An 18,447-nucleotide genomic window follows, 5' to 3' on the forward strand; every position below is an offset into this window, starting at 1 on the left:
CAGAAGAAAAATGCTTTTTTTGCCAGTTGCATTGAGGATTTATTAAACTTAAATAGTCTTTTAAGTACAGATCAACAATAATTACAAGAGGGTGGGGGTGACACCATGACGTAAACGTACTAACTATAACAATATACAACTAATTAACAAACTATTATAGATAAGCATCGTTACTATTAGGTCTGCAGTTATTAAAGCCTAGAACTTTTTCTACTTTGAATTATTCAAAGTACTTGAGTACTAGATGTATTTCAGATAGATAAATGACATTTCACATCTAAGTAAAAGATCTGATTCTCTACCTTCTGTCAAATTTTGAGTAATTTCCGTTGACCGGAAGTAGTAATTTTCGCTATTTCCGATTTCTCAAAAAACTCATGTAAATTTGTAAAGTAGGCCTACTAATAATATTCCGCACTATTATGCACACACGTGCGCACCAAATGAACGCAACAAATTCTGTGTAATCTGCGCGTAATGATTAGTATTTCATATAGCTATCTTTAATTTAATTTAGCAAACTAAAAAATTAATTATCTAAAAGTTCAAATCACATTGCAAAGTCATTGAATCTCGAATTAAGGTTCAAATTTGAAACATATACACAAAAAGTGTGTGAAATTAATTTCACAAGTTTGCGCGTGTGAAAAAAACAACAAAATATTTATTTTTGAGTCTTCTAGGACATCCGCGAACTTTGTAGACAATCGGCACTTACACAAAGACTACGATCCACACGCAGTATTCCTGATATGTGAACGGCTCACTGTACAGTCTGCGCGCATTTAACTGCATAATACAGGGAATTGGCGCATACTAATCAGTTTATATACTGTAAGTGTAAGTACCAGACTTCGACTCATAACAGCACTCTATTGACCAGTCTACGACTCGTTAAAAGTACCGTAAGTACCAGCCTTCGACTCATAACAGCACTCTATTGACCAGCTTACGACTCGTTAAAAGTACCGTAAGTACCAGCCTTCGACTCATAACAGCACTCTATTGACCAGCTTACGACTCGTTAAAAGTACCGTAAGTACCAGCCTTCGACTCATAACAGCACTCTATTGACCAGTCTACGACTCGTTAAAAGTACCGTAAGTACCAGCCTTCGACTCATAACAGCACTATTGACCAGTCTACGACTCGTTAAAAGTACCGTAAGTACCAGCCTTCGACTCATAACAGCACTCTATTGACCAGCTTACGACTCGTTAAAAGTACCGTAAGTACCAGCCTTCGACTCATAACAGCACTCTATTGACCAGCTTACGACTCGTTAAAAGTACCGTAAGTACCAGCCTTCGACTCATAACAGCACTCTATTGACCAGCTTACGACTCGTTAAAAGTACCGTAAGTACCAGCCTTCGACTCATAACAGCACTCTATTGACCAGTCTACGACTCGTTAAAAGTACCGTAAGTACCAGCCTTCGACTCATAACAGCACTCTATTGACCAGCTTACGACTCGTTAAAAGTACCGTAAGTACCAGCCTTCGACTCATAACAGCACTCTATTGACCAGCTTACGACTCGTTAAAAGTACCGTAAGTACCAGCCTTCGACTCATAACAGCACTCTATTGACCAGCTTACGACTCGTTAAAAGTACCGTAAGTACCAGCCTTCGACTCATAACAGCACTCTATTGACCAGTCTACGACTCGTTAAAAGTACCGTAAGTACCAGCCTTCGACTCATAACAGCACTCTATTGACCAGCTTACGACTCGTTAAAAGTACCGTAAGTACCAGCCTTCGACTCATAACAGCACTCTATTGACCAGTCTACGACTCGTTAAAAGTACCGTAAGTACCAGCCTTCGACTCATAACAGCACTCTATTGACCAGCTTACGACTCGTTAAAAGTACCGTAAGTACCAGCCTTCGACTCATAACAGCACTCTATTGACCAGCTTACGACTCGTTAAAAGTACCGTAAGTACCAGCCTTCGACTCATAACAGCACTCTATTGACCAGTCTACGACTCGTTAAAAGTACCGTAAGTACGAGTACTTGGCGCGGCGGTAAGACTTATTGATGCTAAAGAGTGCCGGTGCGGCGTTAAGGCTTTACTACATGCGATCAGTACTCTGCGCGGCGGTAAGACTTGTTGATGCGAGTAGAGTGCCGGTGCGGCGTTAAGGCTTTACATGCAATCAGTACTCTGGCGCGGCGATAAGACTTGTTGATGCGAGTAGAGTGCCGGTGCGGCGTTAAGGCTTTACATGCAATCAGTACTCTGGCGCGGCGATAAGACTTGTTGATGCGAGTAGAGTGCCGGTGCGGCGTTAAGGCTTTACATGCAATCAGTACTCTGGCGCGGCGATAAGACTTGTTGATGCGAGTAGAGTGCCGGTGCGGCGTTAAGGCTTTACATGCAATCAGTACTCTGGCGCGGCGATAAGACTTGTTGATGCGAGTAGAGTGCCGGTGCGGCGTTAAGGCTTTACTACATGCGATCAGTACTCTGCGCGGCGGTAAGACTTGTTGATGCGAGTAGAGTGCCGGTGCGGCGTTAAGGCTTTACTACATGCGATCAGTACTCTGCGCGGCGGTAAGACTTGTTGATGCGAGTAGAGTGCCGGTGCGGCGTTAAGGCTTTACATGCAATCAGTACTCTGCGCGGCGATAAGACTTGTTGATGCGAGTAGAGTGCCAGTGCGGCGTTAAGGCTTTACTACATGCGATCAGTACTCTGCGCGGCGGTAAGACTTGTTGATGCGAGTAGAGTGCCGGTGCGGCGTTAAGGCTTTACTATATGCGATCAGTACTCTGCGCGGCGGTAAGACTTGTTGATGCTAAAGAGTGCTAGTGCGGCGTTAAGGCTTTACTACATGCGATCGTACTCTGCGCGGCGGTAAGACTTGTTGATGCGAGTAGAGTGCCGGTGCGGCGTTAAGGCTTTACTATATGCGATCAGTACTCTGCGCGGCGGTAAGACTTGTTGATGCTAAAGAGTGCCGGTGCGGCGTTAAGGCTTTACTACATGCGATCAGTACTCTGCGCGGCGGTAAGACTTGTTGATGCGAGTAGAGTGCCGGTGCGGCGTTAAGGCTTTACTACATGCGATCAGTACTCTGCGCGGCGATAAGACTTGTTGATGCGAGTAGAGTGCCGGTGCGGCGTTAAGGCTTTACATGCAATCAGTACTCTGCGCGGCGGTAAGACTTGTTGATGCGAGTAGAGTGCCGGTGCGGCGTTAAGGCTTTACTATATGCGATCAGTACTCTGCGCGGCGGTAAGTCTTGTTGATGCTAAAGAGTGCCAGTGCGGCGTTGAGGCTTGTAATGTAAAGCACACCACGCATAATTGGTAGGACGCTATGACCCTGTAAGTATGCTCTGCTCAAAATGCAACCCGACGAATGCTCCACGAGGGTTAGTTAATGACTAACTAATCTAAAGTGTTGCTGATTAGTTGTACAGCGTGTTGATTATGTAGTGCTAGTTTTATACGTGTGTATTTTAAAGTTTATAACAAAAATACCACACAAAAAAACTAGCCTACATATTTTTTTTTTTAAATGGTTTGTAAGTCTTCTTGGAGGTCGGCATTAATGAATACACACATTTTGAAATCTCTTATGTAACCTAATGAACGTGACTAACTTAAAAACCACTGGTTTAGTTGAATATAAAAGATGTATCTAGATCTACTACTATAATCATCACGCCAAAACGACTGAAATAAAAACTGCTACTGTTAGGACAAATTATTAGTAAGTAAATGTTTACAATTTTAACAACAATCTTGAAAATAAACAGAAATGTTTTTTTACTCATTGATTTACTATTATCTAGGGCAGGGGTCGGCTACCTTTTGAGACGCAAGAGCCAAAACTTACGATCTACAAAATTTCCAAATTTTTAAAGAGCCACTAACATTTTTATGTGCACTTAGGTATTGGAAAACATGGAACGATTGCCACGGGGCTGGCCACAGCACAGTTGTGGTTTCACAGTGCCCAGCGGCTGTCCGCTGTCCATATACGCTCTACTCCACCTATTCTCGTTGTTTTTTTATTTTGGTTAAATTTGTTTGTTGTTACAGTATAGTATTTTATGAGTTTTGAAAATAAAATGATATAATTACTAAGGAACTGGAGAGCCGCATTCTGACATCAAAAGAGCCGCAGGTTGCCGACCACTGATCTAGGGGCACCCTTAACTGAATAATTATGCATATATTCATTTTAATACACTGTTGGCAAAACTGAGGGTTGGGGGCATCCGCTTACCTCTGCATGCTGATGTCTGGAAACTTCTGGAATTTCCATCATACTCCGCATAGTTTATTTTTTAATTCTCTGACAGGAAGACACCTAATTTTTTTTAATGGTTCCGTTTTAAAATTAAACACAAAGAAAAAAAAAATCCACCGTTTTATATCATGCACATGGATTTTTATTCCAGAAAATAAATACATTGACTGGGGCACATGATATCACACACACCAAAGAGATTAAAACTGAAGCAATCATGCAAGATCTTAGTTTAAAAACAGGGTGGCATACATGGATTCTTCAACATAACTATATAGTCCAGTGTATACGTTTGAAATATATAAAACGAGCCGGCCCGCGGCATAACATACGCCGCTATTTAGTTGTTTCTAATTTTCAATAATTCATAATTTGTGAATTCGACAGTACCAACGCTGACACTGAAAATATTTCTTTAAAACACTATAAGTAGCTCGTTAAGGACCATAACCCCCACCCCCCTTCCTTCCCTCCCCCCCTCCTCCCCCCCCCCCCTACGTTTAAAATCGTTGGCTCTGCTTGTAAACATTTAGAGTGAACACAGCTCACTAAAACCATGTAGGGGTGGGGAGGTAGGGAGAGCGTTTGCAGCTTGTTTTCTAACGGCTCGAAGAAGAGAATTATATATATAGATAGAATCTGCAACAAGGAATGCACAGACTAGAGGTGACTCAACAGTAATTTAACACAAGGGGAGGGGAATGGATAGATTCAATTTGAAAACAAAACTAAATGCATTTTTAATGTTAACATAATAGAGCATAAACATATGTAGTGTTGTAATACTGTGTGTGTAGTTGGATTCACATCACAGAAATTATTTGGAGATCTGGATAAACTAGTAACCAGTTTGTATGATGTTAAGCACTTATTAAAACAGTTCGCTAATGAACTTTATTCAATTTAATGATTGAATGGAGCAAATACCAAAGCATTGTTAATTCCCATTGACCAGAATCACAGTTAACCAAAATTTTTGTTAAAAAAAAACCCAACAATTGTTTTTCTTAACACAATTCAATAGAGCATCACTCAATTTTGTGACTGAAAAAAAAAACAACTAGAAAATACAAATTATCTAGGTGAAATACACACAAGACAAGAAATATAACCCTGGAAAGAAAGAAATGCAACCCAGGTTTTAGGAAATTTATTTTACCCTGATTGAAAAACACATAACTTTATAACATTTCAACCAGCTGCAACTAATCAAAGTAAATCAAATCAGGCAATTCTAAAACTTTAATCAGTATAAAGTAAGTTCAGAATGATAATTAAATTACAGAATTTATTATTAAGGTTTACTAGTATGGTTTTCACAACTAAGTGTGGTATTAAATAACCAGTTTTTTACATGTATCAAAAAAGAAAATAAACACATATTTCCTTTAGCTTGGTTGCTCTAGAAATATTTTATTTTTTCTATTATAGCTAAATATTCAGCATACAATGCTTTTATTTTTTCTATTATAACTAAATGTCTAGCATAAAATGCTTTTATTTTTTTTTATTACAGTGAGACAGTTAAACTTAAACAAATGTTTTTATTTACTTTTTAGAAGTTTAGCTTTTGCAAAGATAAAAGATTAAATCAATAATTATGTTGTAAAAACAATAATGACTATAATTATCCTGTCCAAGTTTATTGTTCTTGGGTGAGCACCCATCAGGAAAAAAAATTTGCTTTCTGCAAAATGGACTAAATGTTGCTAATATTTCTTTATAACATATTCAAACTACAACACTAGTGTTTTTTGCAACTTTTTAAAAACTTATTTAGTTTTTTAACATTTGAAGTGCAGCCTACACCAGCTCATCTGAGTGATTGCAACTACCTTAGTTAGTGCCACTTGTGTTTTAAATTATTTTTTATGTCTCAATAGATTAAAAGTTATATATTCTTCTTGCAGGCAGAATTGCACTTTTCTGGTAAAAACTGATATAGCCATGATACAAGATTTGATCACAAACCCACTGACAACCATTGTGACCGGAATAAAAAGTTTGTAAAAACGTATCAGTGGTTTTTTTTAAGTACTAGCAACTCTTGTCAACATGGTTCAATATTAAGATAAATAAGATAAATAGCTGTGTAAGGCCTACAAACATTGATTACTCTGGTTTATCCCTAAGGCAATGGTCACAGGTAAATGACACACTAAACAGAAAATGATGTACAACATGATTGATGAATGCTCCCCCCCCCCCCCCCAATCAAGATAGGCAAAGAATCAGCTGAAAGGCCAATGTGTTTGACCAGGTAGTAACACAGGTTGAAACAATCAAATAGGACTGAATCACGCTAATCAAATAGGCTAAAGTAAAAACCTTAGTAAAACAGACAGGTATAAAACAAATAGTCATTTCCATAGGCCTAAACTATATAAAGCATTTCAAAATATTTACTTTTGAGGGGAATACAAAGTCCAGCTTTGGTAAAATGTTTAACATCAGTTCAAGTGATGTCATGCAAGAACAAAACACTTGTATACATAACAAGTAGACAAATAATACTAGTTTAAACATTAAAAATGATATATGTATAAACATGCACAAGTTTGAATAATAATTGCTAATTCTAACTTTGGCTTGCTTTTAGTTCAACAGTATAATGAGTATTTTGTCTATGAGAAGAATGGAAGACTTTAAAATACATTTTATTTTTTTATGACAACTTATATCTTGCTGATCGGCAACCTAATCAATAGGAAACAGGTTTAGGAATGTTATAAAAGAGCTTTGGAGAAGATGCAACAAGCAAATTATATATATATAAGATTTAGGGCAAACTATTTCTTGCATGGCAACTACTAATCTGAGCTCATAGGCAAAACAAAAAGAAACTTAAGTTAGGAAGCTTACATAGTTCACACTGCAGTAAATTTGTCATTGTTTCTCCAATCTGAATTGGCATCACACAATCTACATGATCTCATAAGCAAACATTTTTAAAACAAAAAAGGAAACTAATATTATAATAAGGGGTTTACATTATAAAAATTCAAAATCCTTCATCCACACAAAATGCAAAGCACCAAATTAAAAAACAGTACTACATTTTAGATAAAAGTATAGATATAATAAAACAAAAAAAGGTTTACAACTGATTTTTAAATTTAAAAATTAAAAAAATGCATCATTATCACACCTACAATTTACAATTACAACACAAAAAAAAATCTAAAACTATTACATTAAAAAGTGACATAAGAAAAAACAGCAGTACATGCTACTCGTATCAAATACAATCCAACAATCATCTTCATGTCTGAATACATATTTTTAAAACTAAAATGATTACATTACTGCTTTTAAAAGCGCAGGTATAAAATCGCAAGCAGCTGCTTCATAAAGAAATCTACAAGTTAATACACAATGAGTAAAAAAGTTACAACAGCATGGAAAGTTCAAAACCTTAAAATGTTCAAAACAAGAACTAATAATCATTGTAATTTGTAGTTTTAAAAAGTTAACACAGCCTTGTTTATCATGGTGATAATAATAATACAAAAATTAAAATTATTGTTTCGACAAAATTCCTTCTTTTAAAAAAACATGGTTTGTAGATGAACATTAGTCTAAGTCTGCAATGTGGTTCATAACCACAAAGTGATTTTGTCAACTATTTTTAACACTAAACTGTTCATCTAATATCTAGTCATTATAATAAGTCCAGCAATACTAGAAAGCAGGTCATTTTAAAAAAAAGCTAAGGCTAATTAGAGGCAACCTTGGCAATCAGGCACATATAAAGTAACACGAAAATATGACCTTGCTGACCAACTGGCCCATCACGTATAACAATTTCATAGCCTTTCATATTTACTGAACAATTGTCACATAAAGTGCTTGTAAGTCTCAGTCTCTCTCGTTTAAAATTAGAAATCTCATTGGCCAGGGAGAAATATAAATTTTCGAACTAAATTAATTGTTGTGAGCACGACTCCCATTGATAACAAAATAACATGGCAGCTATTTGTTTCTAGGCCTCACTTCAAGATTTTTAAATACTCAGAGTAACCTAATTGCAACAATTATAAAATTTTAAACTAATGATAGAATCAAATTAAGTACCGGTAGACTTAGGTTATTAATAATTGTATTAATATTGTAATTATATGTTTAGGGAACTTGTTACGGATTCCAATAAATAACAAACTATGTTTCCTTTATGTTTCTTTAAGCTAGCCCACATCTCGTGACTACTATTACCATGGTAAATACTGGAAATAACTTTTTTTTTACCGATTTAATAAAAATGTGGACATTTGGTTACAAAAATACAAGCTAGCAAGTACCAAAACGAGAAGTAGGTGACCTAATTACAAGCCCTATTACGACAAACCTGCATTGTGACTGGTCACTTTGGTATTAATGTTAGAAAATAGTTCTTGTAACAAACTACTTTTATTTAATGAAAAGAAATCAACAATGTTTAAACTATTATTTTTCAAGGAAGTAAACTCAATTAGTCTAACATGCATTCAAACAGTTAATCTTCAGGAAGAAAAATTCTAAATCCTCTTAATTGGACAAAGTGTTACTAACAAGTGACTTCCCTTTACATCAGACAACTCCAGCTGGGTAAAAAGGGGAGTTAAACAATACTAACATAAAACAATGCTTACTAAAAAATTTTTAATCTTTACAAGCAGTGTGTTTTTAGTACAAGTATATTTTTAAAAATATTAGTTCTATTATTTCTCTATTTATTTGCTTTTGAAGTACTAATAGGGTGAAATTGTTACGCACCAAAACCATGCAACTAGGTAAACAGGGTATAAAAAAATAAACTTTAAGATATGTAGCATTTTTTTTGGCATATTATTATGCTACCTATTTATTGATTACTCTGTACAACATAAGTATGTAAAGGCTAAAAATAAAAGGCAGAAAATGTTTGCTGTTCATTATAGTAATTGATTCACACTAAATGAGGGAAGTGTCACCATCTAAGGCACTTATTTAGATATATGTACAGCTGCCATCACTTTGAAAACAATACATCAAATTAATATCTGCCTGAAAGAGATGATTGACTAACAAGATAAGTAGTGCTAAAACACTTTTTTTTTCTGAATGTTTGAAACTGATGTTTTAATAGCCCTTTAATGAGAAGGTACTAGACCTCAATTTCCTTTCAAAGTAAAGGTATAATATTCAACTTATTACAGATTAAAGGAAAATTTTTGACTCCAAAATGTGGAGAGTAGTGGGAGGTGGGGAGGGAAAGATATGGCTTAATCCATCACCAGTTCAACTGACTTCAAGTACTCTTGTTTAGAAATCAATAAAAAGATACACTAATTTACAATATACTTGTTAAATTTTTCTTTCCAATATAATACATTTGCTATGACTACAACACTTGAAAACTGTAAATAGAACATCATGATAGAAAATAAAAAAAAATAGCCACATTTTCAATTAACAACAGGAACATTTTTATATTTATAAAAAGAATACATTATATAGGTACAATAAAAGGGGTGGTGTGATCATGTGGAAGATCAATATCTTTAACATAAGGATTCTAGGATTAAATGGTTTAAATATTGTTTGCACGAGATTTTCTACTTTAAGGGCAACAATATATTTTTCTGACCTAACAAAAAAAACAACCCATGAATACTGTAGAACAGACATCCTTCTGTGCTGGAACTTTTAGTTATTAGAAGGAGTCAGAAAATAATTAGTTAAGTGATATTTCAATCGCAGATGAAAGTTGTTGATATCACAAGAAGCTGTCCAGCTTTTTCTATTGGTATTACAGATAGCAAATGACAGATTTTTATATCACATGAAAATAATGAGGGTTTATTTTACATTTTTAAAAGAAAAAAGCAATTTTTTATAAATCACATTTGATCATTTCCTTGTTATACTTTTTATTTTATGTTAAAAGAGTGTGAAATGAAAGTTATGAATATGAGGTAGGAGAAAATTTTGGATCCACAAAAAAAGTCAACTGTAAAAACTCAATTTCAAATTTCTATGTGCAGAGAAATAAGAAAATAGTGTCTAACGTGATCATTCCTCAGTACATTAGTAACAAAAAGCATCTGTTATGAACAGTCACTTATTTTACCCTACCAATTTTATTCTTCATTAAACAGGTGGATATTTTTGTGTGTCACATGTTTTTATTAAAGACTCCCCACAAGTGTTTCACACTTTATCACTGCTGCCTGTTTCTGTCTGTATGCACCCCTTCCCCTACAGTTCTCTCTGCTCCACAAAATTACTGGTGGAAAATTGTTTTTCTTTAACATTAACACACTTTAATACCCAAGTAGTTTGAAAAAAAAAATTTTTTTAAAAAGGATTCAACTTAAATGCTGGAATGACAAGCTTATCATTTGTGTGAGGAGTTTACTGTAATGCTGCTGTTTAAACTTATGTTTTTTCTCTCTCTGAGTGTAGATTAGTGCCAGGATACAGTATAGCTTATTATGCCTCAACTATTAACCCAAGAAGCTTTACAGAAGCAGGGGTGTAGCAATAAAGACACAGAGAGAGGAGAGAGAGAGAGAGAGAGCGAGAGAGTCAAGCCGTGGAGACACCACAATGCCGGGTTAAGCAACTATTTAGTACTAACATTTTATGAGGTTGTGACTAAGTTTGTAAACATTTTTAAAGTACTGTCTTGCCATCTATTAACGCAATAAGAAAACTCTAAGCTTTTATAATAGCCATAAATCAATAGAATATAACAGCATAACATTACATTAAACTAGATATATTCAAACCTATTTATTACAAAATAAGTAGAGACTAATAATGTGCTGAAATATTACACCTTGTATAAGACACATAATACCTCTCATAAAATAGAAAAGTTAACATGACTTCAAGAGTGTGCGGAGTTGCCAGAATTAATACTACCTCTAGTCCTGTTGGCTCGCAGTCTCCAGTTGATTCTTTTTATCCAGTCGTCCATGTCATGCTCAGATACTGAGTACAGCAGGAAGACTCTGTTGCCCATATCAAGCCTGAACACACAACTTTTATCCTTCTGGGTTGTGTCTCTACAGCACTCCCTGCAATCTTTCAAGTCTAAAACACGGATCGGAGTCTTGCTGAACTTTTGCTTGTAATACTTCAGCTCATTGCGCTGTAGCACGAACCACCGGGTGCGCCAGGTTTTAAAATGTCTGCCTAATTTCGTGAGAAATCCTTCTTTAGAATTGACAGAAAAATCAGCGTTGATGACCTGAGAATCATCTGCTGTGCTGAATTCTGCGTGTAACGTAACAGACTCGTACATGTCCGGTTCACTAATATCTCTGGGGTAGGGGATCTTCAGTAGAACAACCTGCCCTGATTCTCCACACAGAAGCGGTTTGTTCTTGAAATGCTCGACAAAGTCAGCAGCTGAATTAAAAGTACACTGGCCAAATCTAATCTCCATTCCAGTCCAGACTATATTGAAATGTTTGACTGTCTGTTCACACTTCACAGACAAGGCATACTCTCCGGTTCCTTTGGAGCTTGGACGCAGAAGGTAAGTTCCATCCATACCATTCTGGATCAGCATGCTTTCTGCTGTGTGGCGACTTAATGTTGGGTGGTACCATGGCAAATTTTCTATTTCCAAATTATCAATTTCATGATCCATTATTACTTTTTTTAAGGAAAAGTAATGTTTAATGTGGAATTCTTCTTAACATGGTATTCAAGGGGAATCTAGAAGAAAAAAAACATTTTTATTCTTTAATATTGATTTTAAAAAAAACCAAAAAATATGTTAAAATAAAAGCTGATCATGTATAAAAGCAAGGTTTATTGTCATTTTAACTAGCCATTTGTTTTATACCTGTCTGTTATATTAAAAAGTCTTAGTACTGGTCACATTACTTTTTACATGTCCAGAATTAATAGAAACTGTTACTCTAACACCTCTAAGCATGCTGATCATCTTTACAATATTGAAGGAGTTAATTTTGTTATAGTTATATTAAAAGAGGGGGGGGGGGGGTAATTTTTTTGTCAGGTAAGTCTTATCAATTAAAGCTGGAAGAGCAAAAAGTTTTTAAATTAATAAATTATCATTCATAGAATAAATAATTCTGTGTTATTTATGAAGTAAATGAAATCTTTGCTTATAGGAAGAAATATTTTCAAAAATATTAAGCACACAAAAGTTCAACAGTATATTGTTAATCATAGTAACCAATAAAAAAAAAAATCACTAAGTAAGAATTCATCATAGAATTTCCTAATTATCTTTATAATTCCATGTTCTTAAAAAAGGAATACACATTTGTCAAGTGATTAGCACACTTCTATTTTTTTAAAGCCACTTAGCACAATTAAATTTTGTACCTCAGAGCCATACAAGTACTTTTGAAGTAGGTTTTACACATCTAACATTTAACTTAATTTAAGCAACAACTAATGAAAATATGAAAATGCTAATAACTTCACAACTTATTTGATGAAGTCAATTTATATGGCATTATGAAGTACTATCTTACTAAGTGATTCACTTTAAAAAAAAAAAAAAGCCTTATATATGGACACCTGACCTAGGCTACTGTGTAAACATGCTTTGCATATGAGAGTGTAATGTAAAGTAAAGCTGGTCACACACTAGACATCAACACAATCCACTAAGTGTAGGTCCACATTAGTAATCTACTTCCTGTTTCATTGTGCATCTTTATGTGCTTAAAGATAACATCATTTCAACCTCTATAAAAGAAGAAAATACCATAGGAAACTAAAAGACCTGCATTTCAAAACAACACCTAAAAAAAGAAAGAGAAGGTTCTAAAAATACATTTTGAAAACACGACAACTAAGAGATTAGCTTCTTTTGTAACATGATATTGATAGGGCCTACTTTGAAACAGTAGTTTATATAAAATTGCTGCTTTTTTCCCAAGGAAATATTCTTGTTATAATACATGTTCTCAAAGAAGGCCTACCCTTATAAATTTATATTTAGTTGAGGTACTGAAATTGTGAGTGCATTGTGGAAAAATCAAGCAGAGTTGTATTACAAGCTCATTGACCACAAGGTTGGTGATAAATTCACATTGCAGTTTATAATTTCTTGAAAGTTTTTTGTTTTTATCATAGTATTACTCATTACTCTTGATAAAAATAAGGCAATAAGCAAGAAAACGGAAAGAAAAACAGAACGTCTAAGAAACAGAAAGTCTGAGAAAGCCAACAGAAGGGAAAACAAGAAAACGAAAAGTACATGAAACATCAAAAAAGAAAGCTAAAACAAAAAGGTGGAAAACTTAATCCCAAATTAAGGGAATGATTAATGTACATTTATTTAATAAAAAAATAAATCCTTTAGGATCTTATTGGAATACATTCAAAATGGAAAGAATGATCCACCATAACAATAGGAATGACGGGTCGTTAGCTGTAATCTGTCACTATCAATGTAATGTCTAAATATTTCAAAGCACTTTCAAACCAGCTGTTCATTAAGTCGCACATCAATCTATATTCTCAACACCATATCAACCACCCCCTACTAAAAAAAAAGACTACTTATTAAGCAAAAAAATGTTATCTACTGCACCACTTTTCTTTTATTCCTTACTAAGGTCAGGCACATAACATGATGTAATTTTGAATAACCTACAAGAGAGCTGGTCTTATTATTTGACACTTTAAGCATTTATTTTACACTAAAAAATATTCACACACGCCACACATAGAATGCGGTGGTTTTCAAGAACTGGCCCATATATTTGTACAGTAACCATACATTTTAATCATTAAGGCTTGTCTTAGATCTGAAGTTCAAATTCATAGACACCACCCTTCATCAATATAGAATAATAAACTTACAAAATGTTTGATGAGATCAATTTAATGAAATACTGCAATTGCCTACTATAGAATTCTAGATATAGATCTAGCTAGGGGACCTATAAAATTATTTAGGCCTAGGCCTATTTATTATTAATTATTGGTAATTTATCGTTTTAGGTATGTAAAATCTGCAGAGATTATTAATGTGAAAAAAGGTGACACATTAATTTTTTTAAATTATTTCACATTTTTAGGAAGATTAATGTTTTGAAAGTTACAAAAATGTTTCAAAGTTTGATTAATGTACCTGTTTTCAAACAACTGTATTAAAAATTTTCAGTAAAAAAATAAAGACTAGTGATGTTTACATCAGATGCAACCAAGCTCATTTACTTAAAGAGCCATCTTGTTTAATTTGTTTTTGGTAAAATTATAGTTAGAGATTCAGGGGAAACTACTCTAACTTACAGATGGCAGCTGTTTATATAGCAAATCTTGCTTGCAAACACTGCTGTTTAAAGTTAATTTAATAATTTCTGTATTGATATATTAAAATATATTTAGCCATTGATTTTGGTTTATTATTGAGTTATCTATATATATAATTCTCTTCTTGGATACCCTTGAAAACACCAAGATGTAAGCGCGCCTAGCAGCTCCCTCTCTTCCTCTCTAAGCATATCCCTACCACCCCCACATGGTCTGGTGAGCTGTGGTTCACGCTAAATGTTTACAATTGTAGAGCCGGGTTTGGTGACAGCTATTAGGGGCAGATAATTTAGTTTGAAACTATTTTAAACTTAGGGGAGGTAACTAAGAGGGGGGGGGGTGCTTTCACGGGTGGGGTGTAGGGTAGGGGAAAGGAGGGGGGGGGGGGTTTATCATCCTTAACGACCTACTGGTAGTGTTTTAAAGCAAATATTTTCAGTGGCAGCATTGGAACTGTCGAATTCACAAATTATGAATTACCAAAAAGTAGAAAATAAAACAACTAAATAGCTGCATATGATACGCCGCGGGTCGGCTCGTCTATACTATAATATTTGACACAAATATATTACTATTTACTTTACAATATAGTGAATACACTTCTTTTAAAGCCTTATCAATGAGGCAACTTTTTCGCACATTACTAGCCTCTGCAGCTTTTACGCACCTAAAACGATAGATTTTTATTAATATAATATAGGCCCTATGGTTATTATTTATATTTAATTTAGCCCTAGCCCAGACTCGAGTAGAGAGTCTAGACTCTCTAGGCTAGGTCAGTCTACTCAACTAGTAAAACAACTACTACTAGCTAGATCTAGATAGTGTAGGTAGGTAAGTACTAATCTAGTATTTTTAGTAAGTAAGAAGTAGAGTGGGAGTCTTCTCTTTCTTAGGGCTTTAGTAGATCTAGATCTAGTAATCTAGTAGTTCGTAGTGAGTAGGGCTAGAATCCTAGATCTAGCTTAGGAAACTATCATAGTATTTACTATTTACTATAATTACTATGGAAAGCTTTGAAATTATGAATGAGTTAAGTTAAGACTAGGCATTTCGACTTCCGCTGTTTCGATTTGGTACGACCACATCCTGACTTTTTCATCGTACTTGTTGAAATTCGCCATTTTTTAACAGGTTAATTCTCGCCATCGGAATCGAAGAATAAAATGTATTCGATGTGAATATTTGAGTTGAATTTAATCTTTTATACATACTAATAAATGAATTAGCTCCCGTTTTACATTGTCCGATACCGAAAGCGATCACCGATAATAGCAAATATTTGTCGAAATGCCGACGCTACCGAACTGGCGCATTGACAACTAAATTTCAGATATAAATAATCCTTTAAGTTGCATGAAAATAGGCTTAAATAGCATGCCAACCATTTGGATAAATAGAAATGTCGATTTGAAGGGTTTTTAAGCACGGGCCAATGAGGAGTAGCGCGATAAAACTCGTAGGGGTAGGAACGAGAAAGCGTGCGTAATTTCATAATGGCGGCCGGGTTACGAGATATTAATAGATATGCGCATACGATGTTTTTTTAATAGCTGTTTGTTTTTAAATGGACTGTTACAATAAAATGGGCTTTAAAATAAATATACTGTAGATCTAAATTGGAAAGAATGTAATTAGGCCTAATTGCTGCCTAAATAAATTATAAAATTTTAAATTAGCCAGATTTTTATTAACCTTCTTAATACCAGGTTAACTAGATCTAGCAAACTAGCATTAACGAATTGCAGATAAATAGATTATAAAGGCATTTCAAGTAGAAAAAATCTATATTTATTGTACACAGTTTTAAAAAAAATAGAATCTAGATCTAAATGGAAATGAAAACACTAAAACAATAATGGGTCTAGAGATGTGTAATAATATATATATATATATATATATATATATATATATATAAAAACTATTAGGCCTTAATGTAAATACTGACAGGCCTATCTGTAGTATCTAGATCTATAAAGTACTATAAAGGGCCTAAATTAAAAATAATAATGCCCAATTTTATAAGCTGCACTGCATTACAGTTTTAGTTATAGGCATCTATAATAGAAAGAAAACATGAACACTTTAATTAATGTCATTTAAGAATTTATCAAAGGATACGTCAACTTCACTAAACATTTTATAAATAAGAATAATGTGAAATGTCAATCTTTGAGTTTTAGCACACCTCAACACTTTTCATCAGAAACATTACAAGAACCAAAATTTTCTAAATTAATAATAAGATTTTTACCATGTTATACACGGACACAAATCCAATGTTTATGGCAAATCGTTAAGTATCTTGATCATATTGTGCTGTATTTGACTTGTAAGTTCTAACTCTATACATTACCTGTACAATATGTATACTAGCACTCTTATTACTAACACCAGAATCAATATGTAAAGTTTAATCTTTATTTTTATAGTAGCAACAAAGAAGTGCAACATATTAGCCTGTAGTTAATCATCATAGTCTAATTGCGCTGTACCATATTCAAGTTCACTATTTATAGTTTTCCTCTAGCTATGTTTATTTTACTTGCATGATTGTATTTTTTACATGCTCTAGTCCTAATATATATATAAAGTTTCATGATGGTATATGGAATAGCAACCTAGCTGTGCAGTCTGGAAATCCTCTTATGGCAGTCACTATAGAACAGTGCCACACCCCTTAATTTTTAACTTCATTATTTCTAGTTACCTCTTTTCTAATTTTTATTTTATTTGTAGACTTCTATTGCCTATATCATTGAGTACAAATGTGCAAAGTTTTATCATTATATCTTTAATAGCAACATTGGTATGCAAGTTTAAAGCCAATCACACGTCTGGAATGCAGGTTACAATGAAACATAACAAGTTAAACACATAACTTTGAAAATTCATATAAAAAAAACTATTAGGCCTAGAATGATAAATTTGATATTTCTATCAATGGGGTATATTATAGGATTGATCTGGGTCCATTTTATCATTCTATGGTAATTAGGAAAAATTTCCCAATAGGCCTAAGTTAAGACTAAGTTTAAGTATTAAGTCTAAAAGTAAGTAAGTAAGAATAAAAGGATAAAATCTAAAAATATGCTAACTCTAATAATACCTTATAGATCTAACTGTAACACTACTAACACACACATCTGTCGTACAGTAAAACTGACTAGCCTGCACTACAATTTGTTTTGCACACTATCCCATAAAGCCAAAGCGGCCACCTTTCTTATTTCAGTTCTTCGAAAGAAGTTTCCTGTTAAAAAATTTTTATACTGTTCGGCCTAGCCTACTTCCCGTGTCCTAGCTAGATACAAAATACTAGAAAATAGGCTTATAAATATTTCCTAGAACTGTCACGTCAGAATAATTTATACGAGCCGACCCGCGGTGTATCATACGCCGCTATTTAGCTGTTGTTTTTTCTACTTTTCAGTAATTCATAATTTGTGAATTCGACAGTACCAATGCTGCCACTGAAAATATTTGCTTTAAAACACTAACCCCCCCCCCCCCCCCGTGAAAGCAGACTCCTCTTAGTTACCTCCTCTAAGTTTAAAATCGTTTCAAACTAAATTATCTGCCCCTAATAGCCGTCACCAAACCCGGCTCTACGATTGTATTATGTAAACATTTAGCGTGAACCACAGCTCACCTGACCATGTGAGGGGGGTGGGGGTGGTCGATAGAGAGGAAGAGAGGGGACTGCAAGGCGCGCTTGCAGCTTGTTTTCTAAGGTCTCCCAGAAGAGAATTACTTATATAGATTTTTTTAAAAATTTGATAGAAAATATAACGACTAACCTCTTTAACTACATAATATAGATCTAAATCTATATATTAAGATTGTTATATCTTTACATTAAAGTATAAAGAAAAAAACCTAAAGAACTTTGGAGTCGTCTATAATTA

At 34.3% G+C, this 18,447-nt stretch overlaps 1 protein-coding gene across 2 annotated transcripts; it reads right to left on the reverse strand.

The window, feature by feature from the left end:
• Positions 1 to 10,611: 10,611 nt before the first annotated feature.
• Positions 10,612 to 12,658, reverse strand: LOC131958204 (dual adapter for phosphotyrosine and 3-phosphotyrosine and 3-phosphoinositide). 2 transcript variants are annotated; one of them, XM_059323084.1, is made up of 2 exons: positions 12,596 to 12,658; positions 10,612 to 11,956 (listed from the first exon to the last, which is right to left on the reverse strand). In XM_059323084.1, the coding sequence occupies exon 2, from the start codon at positions 11,886 to 11,888 to the stop codon at positions 11,121 to 11,123; it is 768 nt and encodes a 255-aa protein (XP_059179067.1). In that variant the 5' UTR covers positions 11,889 to 11,956; positions 12,596 to 12,658; the 3' UTR covers positions 10,612 to 11,120. The 2 variants fall into 2 exon arrangements, with proteins under 2 accessions (XP_059179067.1, XP_059179068.1); XM_059323085.1 differs by lacking the exon at positions 12,596 to 12,658 and adding an exon at positions 12,087 to 12,097.
• Between the last annotated feature and the right edge of the window lie 5,789 nt (positions 12,659 to 18,447).

Source organism: Physella acuta, unplaced genomic scaffold, assembly GCF_028476545.2.
Source record: "Physella acuta isolate Inbredline_101_S28 unplaced genomic scaffold, ASM2847654v3 ptg001300l, whole genome shotgun sequence".
NCBI classification, from domain to species: domain Eukaryota; kingdom Metazoa; phylum Mollusca; class Gastropoda; family Physidae; genus Physella; species Physella acuta.